The 15,251-nt window shown below is 38.8% G+C and overlaps 2 protein-coding genes across 4 annotated transcripts; one reads left to right on the top strand and one right to left on the bottom strand.

The window, feature by feature from the left end:
• Positions 1-256: 256 nt before the first annotated feature.
• On the top strand, positions 257-1,348 carry LOC108131869 (C-type lectin 37Da). Its single transcript, XM_017250948.3, has 2 exons — positions 257-414; positions 467-1,348. The coding sequence occupies exons 1-2, from the start codon at positions 285-287 to the stop codon at positions 919-921; spliced, it is 585 nt and encodes a 194-aa protein (XP_017106437.2). The 5' UTR covers positions 257-284; the 3' UTR covers positions 922-1,348.
• A 2,322-nt stretch (positions 1,349-3,670) lies between these two features.
• Trf4-1 (Topoisomerase related function 4-1) lies at positions 3,671-15,122 on the bottom strand. 3 transcript variants are annotated; one of them, XM_070276537.1, is made up of 7 exons: positions 14,758-15,122; positions 12,046-12,505; positions 10,783-11,670; positions 10,043-10,723; positions 9,383-9,981; positions 7,086-7,803; positions 3,671-3,927 (listed from the first exon to the last, which is right to left on the bottom strand). In XM_070276537.1, the coding sequence occupies exons 2-6, from the start codon at positions 12,287-12,289 to the stop codon at positions 7,111-7,113; spliced, it is 3,105 nt and encodes a 1,034-aa protein (XP_070132638.1). In that variant the 5' UTR covers positions 12,290-12,505; positions 14,758-15,122; the 3' UTR covers positions 3,671-3,927; positions 7,086-7,110. The 3 variants fall into 3 exon arrangements, with proteins under 3 accessions (XP_070132638.1, XP_017106509.2, XP_043068852.1); XM_017251020.3 differs by lacking the exon at positions 3,671-3,927 and having other exon boundaries at positions 4,314-7,803; positions 14,758-15,121; XM_043212917.2 differs by lacking the exon at positions 3,671-3,927 and having other exon boundaries at positions 4,314-7,803; positions 14,813-15,121.
• Positions 15,123-15,251: the final 129 nt, after the last annotated feature.

Genomic DNA, 15,251 nt, shown 5'->3' with positions numbered 1-15,251 from the left:
TTTTTTTCTTAAATATGAACCCTATAGAAAAGTACGATTTGGGCTCAAAGTCCCTACGTGTTCAATTCTTTGTTTATTCCACGAAAGACTCCAAGTATACGACGCCCATCTGGGGCTGTTACAGATCGAATATCATTATCGGAACTATAATGCGTATGCAGCTGTGTGATATTCCAGGTTCCAGACACCAACTGGCGGCTGTATGGGTTCTCGGGTGGTATATAAGAGTCCCCGAAACCGGTAACAAATCGGGTAGTTGAGTTCCGGACAACGAAGAAACAATAATGTCTCTAGAGCAGACTTGTAAGAAAATAATAATCCAAGGTGTAGTCCTGGCCACCGTTTTAGGACTGGCCAGAGGATATTTGCCCGATGTGAATATATTTACCAACTACCGCACTGAAGTCTATAATGGTGAGTCCTGTTAGCATTAGAATTCCATAAAATAAAATCCTTGTTTTGGTAGGCATTCCATCGGAGATCGATACCACACCTTTTGTCCGGATAGGAGATAATTATTACTATATAGAGCCTGTAAATAAGGTGAACTGGTTCCAGGCGGCGGGCGCCTGCAGGATGATGAACGCCCACCTGGCCTCCGTCGAGGACAAAGCCGAAATGGAGGCCCTCATCAAGTATATGAAAGCGAAGGGCTTCAAGAACAATGATTACTTCTGGATCTCGGGTAATGATCTGGGAACTGAGGGGGCATTCTATTGGTTATCGAATGGACGGCCAATGACCTATGCTCCGTGGAACGGGCCCAAGCAAATGCCGGACAATTACGGCGGAAATGAGAACTGTGTTCACATGTTCTCCACCCGGGAAATGATAAACGATGCCAACTGCAAGATCCAGATGCTGTACGTCTGCGAGGCGTCGGAGCCCAAGACCTTCAAGTTCACCTACATAAAATGGTAATGGTAATTACACTCAAAAAAAAAAATCAAGTGAAAACAAAATCAAAAAAAAATTTAGCATACATTTTGTACATAAATATTCAAATTAAAATAGTTATATTTTTGTATAAAAGAAAAAAAAATATCAAAACTTAAAAAAAAAACCAAGTGAAAATTCAAAAAAAAATCCTGTAAATATAAAATTTGTAAAAGTACTATTTTTGTAAAAAAGAGCAATAATCCAATTTTATATTTTAGTGAAACCAATAATCCAAATTTTTTATAAAATCAAAAAACTACAAAAACTTACTAACTAGCTACGTAAAATTAAAAAAAAAAACTTTTATAAACAAAAAATTCAAAAAAAAAAAATATAAAGTTGTATAAAATATTGTAAATATAATATAAAAATGTAAACTTGTATAATAAATCATTTTAAATTAAATTTTGCTCTGTTGAATTCTAACTTAAAATAATTATATTATTTAAAACAAAATATAAGTTATAAAAAATTTAAAAAAAAAATTACATTTATATATAATCCAAACTTTAGATTACGTACATTTATATACACTTAAAAGGGAAAAGCTAGTTCAGCTTCAGTAGTCTATATTTATAATTATAAAAAGACACAGTTAACAGTTAACATAATTTACATTAAACACAAATACAACAATAAGCCAGCGTCGAAATATTAATTAAGAATTAATAATATTATACTACTAAAAACTAATAAAAACATAATTTCCATATTACTTTCATAACTTGAACTTATTACATGGGCACTGGTGTACTTTACAGGAAATATTTTCCCTATAACAGAATATTTACCCTTTAGGGGAAAACCCCATTTTCAAGGGATCCACCACGAAAAATGGAAAAAAAATCTAAAAAATATTTCGTCTCAGAATGGTAAGAAATCGGTCTAGAAATCGTTTAAGGTACTCCGCTTGAGAATCGGATGAGAATTGGGAAAGATATAGCCATCACTGTGGGCCCTATAGGGGAAAACCTTACATCCAAGGGGACCCATCAGGAAAAAAGGACAATAAATTTAAAAAATATTTCGTCTCAGGATTTTGATGCAGAATGGTGGAGAATCGGTCTAGAAATCGTTTAAGTTACTCCGCTTGAGAATCGGATGAGAATTGGGAAAGATATAGCCATCACTGTGGGCCCTATAGGGGAAAACCTCAAATCCAAGGGGACCCATCAGGAAAAAAGGACAATAAATCTAAAAAATATTTCGTCTCAGGATTTTGATGCAGAATGGTGGAGAATCGGTCTAGAAATCGTTTAAGTTACTCCGCTTGAGAATCGGATGAGAATTGGGAAAGATATAGCCATCACTGTGGGCCCTATAGGGGAAAACCTCACATCCAAGGGGACCCATCAGGAAAAAAGGACAATAAATCTAAAAAATATTTCGTCTCAGGATTTTGATGCAGAATGGTGGAGAATCGGTCTAGAAATCGTTTAAGGTACTCCGCTTGAGAATCGGATGAGAATTGGGAAAGATATAGCCATCACTGTGGGCCCTATAGGGGAAAACCTTACATCCAAGGGGACCCATCAGGAAAAAAGGACAATAAATTTAAAAAATATTTCGTCTCAGGATTTTGATGCAGAATGGTGGAGAATCGGTCTAGAAATCGTTTAAGTTACTCCGCTTGAGAATCGGATGAGAATTGGGAAAGATATAGCCATCACTGTGGGCCCTATAGGGGAAAACCTCACATCCAAGGGGACCCATCAGGAAAAAAGGACAATAAATCTAAAAAATATTTCGTCTCAGGATTTTGATGCAGAATGGTGGAGAATCGGTCTAGAAATCGTTTAAGGTACTCCGCTTGAGAATCGGATGAGAATTGGGAAAGATATAGCCATCACTGTGGGCCCTATAGGGGAAAACCTCACATCCAAGGGGACCCATCAGGAAAAAAGGACAATAAATCTAAAAAATATTTCGTCTCAGGATTTTGATGCAGAATGGTGGAGAATCGGTCTAGAAATCGTTTAAGGTACTCCGCTTGAGAATCGGATGAGAATTGGGAAAGATATAGCCATCACTGTGGGCCCTATAGGGGAAAACCTCAAATCCAAGGGGACCCATCAGGAAAAAAGGACAATAAATCTAAAAAATATTTCGTCTCAGGATTTTGATGCAGAATGGTGGAGAATCGGTCTAGAAATCGTTTAAGGTACTCTGCTTGAGAATCGGATGCGAATTGGGGAAGATATAGCCATCACTGTGGGCCCTATAGGGAAAACCTGATTTTCAAGGGATCCACCACGAAAAATGAACAAAAAATCACGTATTTAAAGTGAAATAAAAACGAAAGAAAAACACGTATTTCGATACCATTTTGATTTTAATCCCAGAAGTTACAATACACAACCCAAAACGTTGGATACCGAAAAAGAGAGCAAAGGATTAAAATGTTATAATTAGATATTTAAACAAAAGATGCAGGATTTATATTTTCAAAGTACATTACCTTTCTATAAAGCCGGAAAATAATATTTTAAAACCAAAAACAATCGCCTTCAAACAACACCATCTTGAAATGAAGCAAAATGAATAATAAGCAAAAAGGAAGGAAGAAGAGAGTTAAGGATTAAAATGCTCTCCCGATCGTGAGAGCAAGCGACGCTGTTGCAAGAAAGTACACTATAAAAAAAGTTTCATGTTTAAATTAAATAAAAAATATCTATAAATATATTTAGCCCCCTCAAAGCATTAATTTAAAAATCAATACACATAGAAAATGTTAGTTTTTGCCGGCTTTTATTTGTCGCATCTTTTTTTTTTTTGCTTATCGCATTCCTCATCGGTTTTCCTCGTCGATTCTTTTAGTAATTTTACTGTTTTTTTTTTTTTACTGTTTCTTTGCTAATTATACAATCAGTTAGATTTACGATTTATGCATTACTAAATTATTACGATTCCGATTCGTTAGATTCCTTACACAACTATTGAACTCTAATCATATACATCATGTTGCGATTCGTCGATTCACTTGATTCACTTTAAATGTAATTTAATTGTAATTCAATTTGAATTTAGTGATACATTATAACATCGCGACGACAAAAATAAAAAAAAAAATATATAAAGAGTATGTAACAACAACATATGGAAGGAGATACATAATAATAATAATAAATATAATGCTAATATTGTGTGTAGATTGTAAATCGGAGGAAAAATCGAAAACCGAAACGAGAACGAACGAGAGACTCGACTCAAGACGCATGGAATCCAGTAGAGAAATGAGTTAGTTTTACAGTTATTACAGTTACAGTACAGTTTTTTTCATTTTTTTCTTATGTCCTTACTAGGCGAACAGTGATCGGATATTGAAAAATCTACGACATAACCTCAACATTCATAGCGATTATGAGTGTGTGTGGGTGTGTTTTTGTGGGTGTGCTTACATAGGCTCTAAGTAGTTGTCGATTTACGAATTACGATTTACGAGTCTTACTTGTCTAGGATCGCTAATTCTAAACATTTGTTGTTGGGTTTTTTGTTTTGTTTTTTGTTTGTCCACACAGTAATCCACAAGGTATGCATATATAAATATTGTATATTTATCAATTAGTTAATATTAGTAACTACGTACATATAATTCATATAAATATTCAACAGACGAGTGCATAAATTTAATAATCCTTATTATTACTCTCTCTCTCTCTCTTTCGCTCACTTTTTACGATCTTTCTATTTGCTCCTTTTGAATTTTTCTCTCTTATTCATTTTTTATTTAACATTCTATGCTAAATTACCGTTAATAAGTGTCCGTTTCTCTCTCTCTCTTGTATCATGTGTATTAGTATGTGTGTGTGTGGGTGCTAATGCGCGTCTGTGTGATTAAGAGTGTGTAGGTGGGCTTCAAAGCTCTCAGCTGCAAGCTTGTAGGAGTCATCGTGCCAAAGGGAGAGAGCACTTTCGGCCTTTGCCAACACTGGACATCGCGACAATACACTGGCAACAAATATCTGTTGAAGCACATCTTTTCTTTCAAGAAATAAAAACTTTAGAAAATTTTGTGGAAACTATTTAAAAAGCATTAAAATTGTTTGTTGCCTAGCGTCAGAAATCACGATCTCCGTTCTCGATCTCGGTTCAAAACTCGCGTACAATCAGTTTTCAAAATCGACTAAAAACATAATCATAAACTATTTGAGTTCATTTACAATTAGATCGGTTTTTGTTTTTTTTTTTTTTTTTTTGTTTTTCTCTTACAAATGGAAAGAAGAACAGCCTAAAATGTTATACATGTACAAAGTCTAAATGTTTTCTTTACTTTTTTAACTACATCATCAATTTTCTGGTTTATGCTCCATTTTTGACATGTTTTTTTAAAACCTTTCTCAAAATGGCAGTGCGTTTAGAAGGAGGAGTGGATAGTGTTGTGTAGGGGTTGGTGTTGGTGGGTTGTGGGCGTGTCGCAGGGGAAGTCTATGTGGCGTAACATAGTATTTACAGAGCATAACGGGGCTATACAGTTAAAGAAAACAAAATGGCAGGAATCTATGCATAATGCACAAAATTGCTTAAAAAAGAACATAAATAATTTGTAAATAAAAAGTAGTGTTTTTTTGCTTTTTGTTGGTTTTCTTATTTTTTTTATCGTTTTTTTTTTGTTTTAGTTTTTCTTTTTTGTTTTGTTTTTTTTTTTTTGTTTTGTTTGCTTTTAGTTTAAAAACACAATTTGCTTTTTACGACTGTTTCTTGGATTCTTGGGAGCGCAAATGTGTTTGCAGTACAATTATGTGGGTTTTTTAAAATCTATAGAATAGTGGTGTAAAAAAAACTAATTATAAGCATCATAAACGCAACTAATGGAACTCATAGTATAAACAATTACATTTCAGGCATAAAAATTAAGGATTATAACTGGAAGTTAAACAATGCAATAAAAATTAGTTACATATGGGAGCTTAATTGGATTTTCGATTTCTTGATTCCGGATGTGTATCATAATTTTTTTTTTTTACATTCGCTCGCAAGGACACTTAGTAATATTAGCGTGATCCCTGCGAGCAGGATTTCGGTTTTTTGTTAAATTTTTTTTTCAGTTTGTTTTTTTTTTTTTTTTGGTTTACAAAATAAAGGTTGCACTTAAAATTACTTTACAAGATTTTTTAATGCGCGTGACTGATTGTGTGTGTGTTTGTGTTTTTTTTTTGGGGAAAAGGAGGGAGTGAGAGGGGGTGGGATGGAACTCTAACAACTACAATCTAATTTATTAGGTATATGTAGTATATATATATTTATAAAAAAAAATCTAGTGAAAAAACTGTTTAACGGTTGCTTTTTTTTTTTGTTACACTGTTCCATTCATACATATACACATACATACATACATATATATATATATACGCAGATATATAAATACATATACATATATATATATACATATAAGAGAGATTGTGAAACATATATATATAATATAGTGTAGGCGCAGTTCTTAAATACGTAGCGGCTAATTTCATACTTCAGTTTATCGCACTTTCCAACCATTACGATCTAATCATGAGTTTTACAAATTACATCCTAAATAGCTCTAAATAATTTTTCTTTCTTTTTTTTTACTTTATATATACACATAATTTTTGCTTTTTGTTTTCTTTTTTTTGTTGTGTTGTGTTGTGGCTTTCATTATTATTTTAGAAACAAAATGAAATGACATTTAGCGCAATCAGAGGCAAATTTTGCAATATTTAAGCTTAGTAGGTTTTGTTTTCTTAAATGTATATTTATAATTTTTTTTTTGTTTGCTAGCGAGACAGCAATGTAAAAAAAAAAAAAAAAAGAAAATCTAACTATTTTAAATATATATATATCTTTTTTTTAGTATTTTGTTGATTTTTAAAGATTTTTTTGTTTGTTTTGGGATTAGGATGCTTTTTTTTGGAGGTTTGTGGTATTTTGGGATATTAATTAGAAAAATGCAGCATAGTTTGCAGTGTAAACCTGAGAAAGAAATATAATTCATAAATATTGCTAACTCGTTTTAATCTATCTCTTTCTCTCTCTCTCTCTGTTCTGTTTCTGTTTCTGTTCCTTCGTTCTATGTGTGTGTTTTATCTCTCTATCATTTTCAATCTCTCAGTTTGTTTCTCAGTGTATCTTGTATCTTGATCTCATTTAAGCAGATCCCTGATTATTATCCCTACCTTATCGCTATCGCTATCGCTAATCCTATCGCTCGTCCCTCTCATTCTGCTGCTGGTCCTGACCCGATCGGGAGGAACTCGAACTGCTGCTGGCAATTGAGGATTCGGAGGATATCGATATGATGGATATCGCCGATGATGAGTTCACCAGCGTCCCTCTTAGCGGCGGCAATCGATGATTGTTGCTCCCGTGACTGTGACTATGACTGTGGCTATGGCTGTGACTGTGACTGCTGCTGCTGTGGCTACTGCTGCTGTGGCTGCTGTTGCTATTGTTGCTGCTGTTGCTATTACTAATCGGCGATCCTCCCACAGATTTCTGATACCGATTGTTGCCGCCGCCGCCACCGCCACCGCCGCCTCCGAGGCGCAGGTGTTGCGGCCGCTGCTGGTGATGATGCTGCTGCTGGCTGTGATGCTGTTGCTGCTGCTGTCTGTGGTGGTGATGGTAGTTCGAGGAGGAGGATGAGTTGCTTTTGCTCAGCTGCTGTTGCTGTTGCATCGGCGGTGGCACGTAGTACTGCTGGTGGTAGTAGCCGGTGGAATTGTGGCTGCCTCTCTGGTTGTAGTTGCGTCCGCTGCTGTTGCCACCGCCGCCGCTACTACTCCCGCCACCGCCTGTACCGCTTCCCGAGCCGGCACCAGATCCGCCCACAGATCCTCCTGCGCCGTTGCTGCCCACTGGATCTTCCAGTTCCTGTTCATTGGTGTTTTCCGGCTGTGTTTTGGTTTAAAAAAAATAAAACGTTAGTGGAATGTTTCATACAATAATTTTAAAAGCAGTTTACTTATCAAGGGGTTTTTGAAATTTTTTTAAAGGCTAGTTTTTTTTCAAGTTCCTATCAGAGCAAGCATTTCCTATTTTTTCAATGGATTCAGTACATGAGATACTTTAAAACTTGAGATAAATCGGTCCCTCTGTAACACCTTAGCAGGACCATGATACAATTATAATTGTATCATGAGCAGGACACTTTTAATAATATGCTCCCTACAAAAAGACACTTTTGACAATGCCTACTTTTAAGTGGACGAGAAAGGGGTTACTTTGTAATAAAATTTAAACTTTGTAATAAAATAAAAAAACAAGAAAGGAAAGCTTACTTCGGGCGGAGCCGAAGTTGATATACCCTTGCAGTTAAAACCGGATATATATCGATCCTTATGAGAATATGATAATATAACCCAATTTATTATAATATAAAATCTAAAAAAACGTCCCAAACTTCCATCTTCGAAAATACCAAAGTTGGTATTTCTACCAAAAACCATTTCCGATCGTTCAGTTATATGGCTATAGGATATAGTCGGCCGATCCTTATCCGATTTGGTAGGTCTGATTATCTGACCAAAAGTAGTATTTGTACGATGTTTAGGATTTTTATCTTCAAAAACACGAAAGTTGGGTCACTTCGGATCGTTCAGTTATGTGGAAGCTATAGGATATAGTTGGCCGATCCCTTTAAAATTTGGCATGTCGTAATGTTTTGCCAAAAATAGCTCTCATGTTAAATTTGAACTCACAAACTCTAGAAACAACAAAGATATACTATTTCCGATCAATCAGTTATATGGCAGCTATAGGATATAGTCGGCCGATTCCGGCCGTTCTGACTTATATACTGCGTGCAAAGCAAATCAACTCAGGAGGTGATCCTGATCAAGAATATATATATTTTATAGGATCGGAGGTACCCTCTGCAAGGGTATAAAAAGAATACTATTTTCGGCTCGGAGAGATGCCCTTCTACCTTAAGGTTCTAGATTCTAGATAGTATAAGGTTCTAGATTCTATAGTATAGACCTCTGTTCTAGAAGGGTAATTCAAAATTCGGAATATTGTAATTAAGAGATTAGAGATCTCTCATGGAAGCACATCATACAAAATAAAACAAGAAAGCACAAGTCTGGAAACATCTTTCCAAATAGAACCTCTAGAACCGGCTAAGAATTAAACCGATTTGTTAGTCAGACTCCATGTATAAACCTTTCCTCAGCCAATGAACAAAATGCCACCTGTATGCCTTTGTAAGAGGATATTTTTTTTGGAGTTCGGGAGAACTCTTTTCTTTCTATATTTTAGAAACTCTATAGAGTCTATTCAAATTATTCAAATGGGAGCCCCGGTCCCTATGAAAGTTTGCTCTCTCTATGCGAGAGATCGGTTCTATCCCTCTACCCTTTTCTATCAATAATATATCCTAAATTCCAGAAACAAGAACTTGAAAATTTCAAAAATCCCTCCAATAAGGGTTTCTCATCCTCATCCTCTTCCTCCGACTTCTCCGCCTGTTTACCGAAGATCCTGTTGAGCTGCTGTTGCCGCTGCCATTTCTGTTGCCGCCACCCCAGCCGCCGTTCGTGGGCGAGATAGTGATGTCGATAATATCTGGGCCACCCGAGGATACCTCAACCACGTCACAGTCCTTGCTATCTTCGGAATCATCGCCCGACGAGGTGCTGCCTCTTCTGTGACGATTCTTGTTCTGCGTCTGTTGCACGGCCATCTGTTGTTGCTGCTGCTGCTGCTGGTGGGTGACTATCGGGATGCCCACACCGCCAGGACCACCGCCGCCCACCACCGACACGGCCGTGGTCATGGTCGTCATGGCATTGGTGCCACTGGTGACAAACGCTTGACCCAGATGCGTGCCGGCGGCACCGGGATGGGTGTGACTATTGTGGGCGGATGCCACTTGAACAGCCGCCGCCGGATGATGGTGGTAGAGCTGCTGGACGACGGCGCCCGAGGGCATGATCACATATTTGGGCGCTCCGTTGGCGTAGGCGGTGGCTGGCAGCGGGGAGATGCGATCCACAACTACCAGGTGTTCGAAATTCACGCGTATCCAATCGCGATAGTCTATGACATCGTCAGTGATGTGAATAATGCGTCCTAACACCAAACAAAAAGGATTATAGATTATAGATGATTGAGAATTCCACATGACACTCACCCAGTATTGAGTTCACTCGCGGATCGATGCCTAGGAGATTGAGCGGGCTGACGGCGAGGGCGAGGACGCGGTAGGCGCACTTGAAGGCCTGCTGCACATGGAAGACCCCGTAACTGCTGCGCCCAATATCGTTGCCGGGCGTCAGCGGATCCTCAATGCACAAAAGTGACGGACGATGTCCGTCCACCATATCACGTTGCAGATCCTCCTTTGGCATATAACGTCCACCGTTCTTGATCGAAATACCGATCTTCATGTAGTTGAATCGGCGGCCATACAACTCGAAAAATTCCAGCAACAATACACCCAAGTTGGCCGTCTCCTGGTAGATGCCACGCGGATGCAGCTGCAGGAAGCTGATGCACATGAGGATCAGCGAATAGGATGAGATGCCGCCGGTGAACACCTCATTGAGATCGCGGAGCAGCAGGAACTGCTTGAGAACCAGCACCAGTTTGCCCAGCACCGGATAGTCGCGCTTGAATTTCTTGATCAGTTCGGCGGACTGGACGCCGCTCTGCATGTTGAACGAGATGTCGACCTTAACATGGGTCTCCCGATCGGTCAGCTTGATAATGGGCACTGAGGCTTTGTCCAGTACACGCACGGTGCAGGCCTCGGCAATACCGCGACTCACCAACTCGAATTCCAGGGTACGCAACGGTAGTTTCTCCCATAAACCTGCAAGAAAGTATCATTAGAGATCATAGAACTCGAGCGTTTTTGGATGAAAACCTTACCTAGCACAACGAGATCAATGTCAGAGGTGGGCAAAAAGAGTCCGGTGCGAAAGGAGCCGAATATCTCGACCACTGCCTGCGGCCAAATGGAATGGACGACGGCCTCGATGCGTTTAACGACCTCATTGCGGATGGCGTGCTCGCAGGGTGTGGGCAGGACATACTGGTAGAAATGCTCTATCTCCTCATGCAACCCGATTACACCCTCGCCATAGGGATAGTCGGGCTTTCGCCACGGTTCACCCTTGTACTTGGCTATCATCTCTCGATGGTTGTTCATATAGAAGTGAGCACCGCCAGACTTGTTCTCCGGACGTTTCTTTCTAGACGGATTGTAATAGATGTTGTTGCGACTGGCAGTAGTCGCTGTCATTTGTGGCGGGTTGTTGCTTGATTCGGTGTTCATGTTACTGCTGCTGGTGCCGCTGTTGTTGCTGGCGGCGCTACTGCTATTGGGGTTACTACTACTACTACTGCTGCTGGTGGTTGTGGTGGTGCCTGTGGTTGTTGTTGATGTTGCACCCAACACTTCACCAACACCAACTCCTCCTGAGGGCCCAGATGCTGCCGTTGTTGTTGCAGCAGTTGTTGTTGTTGTTGCGTTGCTTGATCCAGTCAGCGGTCCGTTAGCAGTGGAGGAGATAGTACTACTGGTACTGCTGGTGGCGATTGAATTAACGGTTGAATCAGCTGTTGTTGTAGCTGTTGATGAGCTATTAGTGGTGCTGCTACTACTGCTGGTACTATTATTATTATTATTATTGTTGCTATTGTTGTTGTTGTTGCGTTGAGAGATTCCGTTGAGTTGCTGCAGAATCTCCAAGGAGTCTGCCCGGAAGTGGAGAGCCCGACTGAGAGAACTAGTCGGTCGCGATAAGTAGGGCTTGCCTAAAATAGACGAAAAATACAGTAACAATTATTGGATGTTTTTTGTTTTGTTTCGTTTCTTATATAAATTTTAAAAAATAAATCACCAATCGAATAACTACAACATTTTTATTATATTTTTACGTTTTCTCTTTTTTTTTGTTCCACACTTTGAAGTTCCAAGTTCTACTATCCAATCCAATACGATATACTATATAGGCACTACGTGTGACAACTAAATCCAGGCTATATATTTCGTCTTATTCTAAAATAACAATTTACAATTTTTTTTTTTGTTGTTGTTGCCAATTACAATACTAATATTAAAAAATACCCTTTTTAGCCGCAAATAATAGTATTTTGTTTTTTTAGGATTTTGTTATCCTGGGGCATTACCGCTATTATTGTTGGTGGTGTGATTGTTTGAATTGTTGTTGTTGTTGTTATTGTTGGTATTGATGTTGTTGCCGCCGCCGATGCCGATGCCGCTGCCGCTGCTATTACCGTTAGTCGTCGCCTGCTGTAACTGCTGATCAAGCAATGCGCCCATCTCCTGGGCGTTCGTCTCCCAAATCTTTAACCATGTGCGCAGCGATGGGCCCTCCTGTTCCTTCTGAAACCAGCCAACAAATGGATCCATTCAAGACGGTTACGCACTCCTGTTGGCTGGAAACGGGCGGGAAACGAGGGGGCGCGTCTCTCCTTCGCTTCGTCCTTTGACTCTCTCTTCAGGTGTCCCTTCCGTGTTTGCTTTCTTTCTTATTTTTTTCTTTTATTTATTTTATTTTTTTTTAATATCTTTTATCCTTTTTTTTCCAGCTAGGATGTGGATATTTCCTCTAAAAAATTAAAGGATCTGCAATAGTATAAATTAAAGATCCAGTTTGAAAAGATTCTTTGGGATGTTTTTGAGAACAAAAGGTGAACCACAAAAAAACTTACAAATCATATAATACAGGTCTACAGGTCTTCACAACAAATATATGAATATTTACACAATTTACATCAAAAACTAAGAGTTTTTATATTTAATAATAAACTAAAATATATACTCTTTTATTATTTTCCATCAGACTTTTTTTTTAAGAAAGCCCAGACTTCAAGCCTTCCAAGACCTTCAAGATCAATGTAAATAAATAAATCCAACTGTAAAACTATGTATATCGGCGAGATATTTAGGTTAACTGGGCATGATGATGACGATGATGAATAAACAAAGGAAGAAAAAAAAATAAAAAAAAAACACCAACACACAAATAATAATAAATAGTTTCGTCTGGCACTCCAAAAAGGCGTTTGCATGCATTTCGTTCGAATGGAAAGCGTAAATGGCAAACTATTGCAAATTATGCGCTCTTTTCTACAAATAGAAATACCACCCACCTCCCCCACAGACAACCACCATCACCACCACTCACCCCCACCCCTCAGTTTCGTCTTCTTCTTTTCATTTGTAGAGAATTGCAGCTGAAGCGTTTAAAGGCGCCAGGCGAAAATTGTTTTTCAGAGCGGCAACAAAAAAAATCAGACAATGAAAAAAAAATAATGAAAAATTATTACAAAAATAAAAAAAAAACCTCAAATGGGCCATAAAAAAAACAACAAAAAAAATTAAGACCCGGAGGCGATAACATTTGATTTTTAAAAACTGCTCACGAGACTCCGAGGCCTGCAAATAAACGACTTCCAAAATGATACTATATCGCACCCAAATGCACTGAGAAAAAAAAAAACATCAGAATAATTAAAAAAAAAAATGATATATAAGAAAACAAGTCTATCTAACTAGTGATCGCCCGATTAGTAATATTTTTTCACACTCATATGTGCTAAACATTCAAATCAGGCATAGAGATCATCAGGGGCTGGCAATGTGATCACATTTTTGTTTTCAAGTGTAATAGGAGCACCAATACAATCAAAATTACTCTAGTTTTTTTTTGTTGGTGTGCACGCGCTCGTTTGGATGTGTGTGTGTGTGTGAGCCAGTCAGCGAGTGTGCAAGGGCGTACAGGTGGCCGTAGTATGGGGGAGGGAGTGGGAGCGGGATGGCACACATGCACATGTACCGAAAGGCGGCTCTTCGATTATGCAAAAAAAACAAAAAAAAAAATAAGAAAGGAAAATAGAAAATATAGACAAAAAAAAAAAAGAAAATCAAGAGTGAATAAAACCCGCTAATCACTCACGCACACTAGAAAGTGAACTTTTCCGCGAACTGGTAACTAGACAATTTTTTACCATTTATTGCAAAAAAAATAAGCTGCATTGCGAAGGAAAAACTTTTTCGCACTTACTCCAACTCACACACACACACACACACACAAACATATACGTATATATGTATATATATATATGTATATACGCCGTTGCTGCATATGTACTTGTACATTTTAGGCAAATTATTTTCTTAATGCTGGTCAGTGTTGGTTAACGGCCAAAAGAGAGAGGTGGAAAGAGAGCGAGAGTTTGGGGCTTGAGGGGGCGGTTGTGGTGGTGATGGGACTTGGAGGGTATGGGTAAAAGCAGTATGGAGCATGTGTGCGTGTCTGATTGTTTCAACCGGCGAATTATGTTGGCTTTAATTAAGATGCTTAATTAGCGCCCTTGCTAGGGCGCAGGGTTGTCACCCCGCCTGGTCGAATGACATTTTACAGCACTGCGGTCAGGGCGCGCTTGGGCGGAATGTAAACATTTAATTTATGCAACTAGCGAAAATCAATTAAAGACACACTTCACTTTTCGGTTTCCCTCTCACTCGCGCTCGCACTCACGTGCGTGGCGCCCCTCCTGCCCTCCCGCTCGCACTTATCCGCGTGAATCTCGCGTAATTCCGTTGGAATTCACACACTATTTTTTTTTTCGCTTCTCCGTCCTTTTTTTTTTTGCTGCTGCTTAGTGCTGCTGCTATTTTACCTTGACGAGTTTTGTTCTCGGTGCGATTGCGTTGGATTTCAAGTTTAGCACATATACACACACACCAATGGACTTCTACGGCCTGTCACACACACACACACACAGAGACACATGCAGCCAGTCCCCACAAAACGTGCACAACGCCGAATCGGGAAAAAATATAAAATATAGATTGCGTTTTCAATTAATTACTTTTTAGTGGGGGGGATCGCAGCAAACAGCCGCCCAAAAATTAATGGAAAATTACAGTTGTTGTCGGCGTCGCTGCTTCTGGGTTGCTATGCCTTTTATGCACACTCTCGCACATACACAGACGCACTCAGCAACGAGGTAGCAGCGTAGCACACACAAACACGCCCGTACTGGGCACTGGTCACTGAGCACTCACTATCGTTCTTGCTCATACAGGCAATGGCCTTATAACGATTACGGTTTTAACTGCGAAAATGTTTAATTTTTGCAATTTTGCGTGTCCTGAGCAGATCGCAGGGCTTTACCGCCGTGCGATTATCTTTTCCCGTTTATTGCTAGATCTAGCTGGTTTAAAGCTATTGGCTATAATTCTGGCTATTTATTGAAGTCTGGCAACGTGAAGTCGCTCGTAACGATAGTCGGCCACACTTCTAGAAAATACCGAGTTATCGATTGTTTCAAACCATATTGTTTTCTTTAAGAATTATATGTGA

This window comes from Drosophila bipectinata, chromosome XR, assembly GCF_030179905.1.
Source record: "Drosophila bipectinata strain 14024-0381.07 chromosome XR, DbipHiC1v2, whole genome shotgun sequence".
Lineage (NCBI taxonomy): Eukaryota > Metazoa > Arthropoda > Insecta > Diptera > Drosophilidae > Drosophila > Drosophila bipectinata.
The sequence above is the reverse complement of the archived record's forward strand: the minus strand, read 5'-3'. Positions and strand labels throughout refer to the sequence as shown.

Excerpts from the sequence above, each read along its gene's own strand:
- LOC108131869 (XM_017250948.3), top strand. The coding sequence starts at position 285 with ATGTCTCTAGAGCAGACTTGTAAGAAAATAATAATCCAAGGTGTAGTC. Across the intron at positions 415-466 it reads CCGCACTGAAGTCTATAATG|GCATTCCATCGGAGATCGAT; the intron begins GTGAGTCCTGTT and ends TTGTTTTGGTAG.
- Trf4-1 (XM_070276537.1), bottom strand. The coding sequence starts at position 12,289 with ATGGATCCATTTGTTGGCTGGTTTCAGAAGGAACAGGAGGGCCCATCG. Across the intron at positions 9,982-10,042 it reads GCGAGTGAACTCAATACTGG|GACGCATTATTCACATCACT; the intron begins GTGAGTGTCATG and ends GTTTGGTGTTAG. Across the intron at positions 7,804-9,382 it reads GCAGCTCAACAGGATCTTCG|CCGGAAAACACCAATGAACA; the intron begins GTAAACAGGCGG and ends ACCAAAACACAG.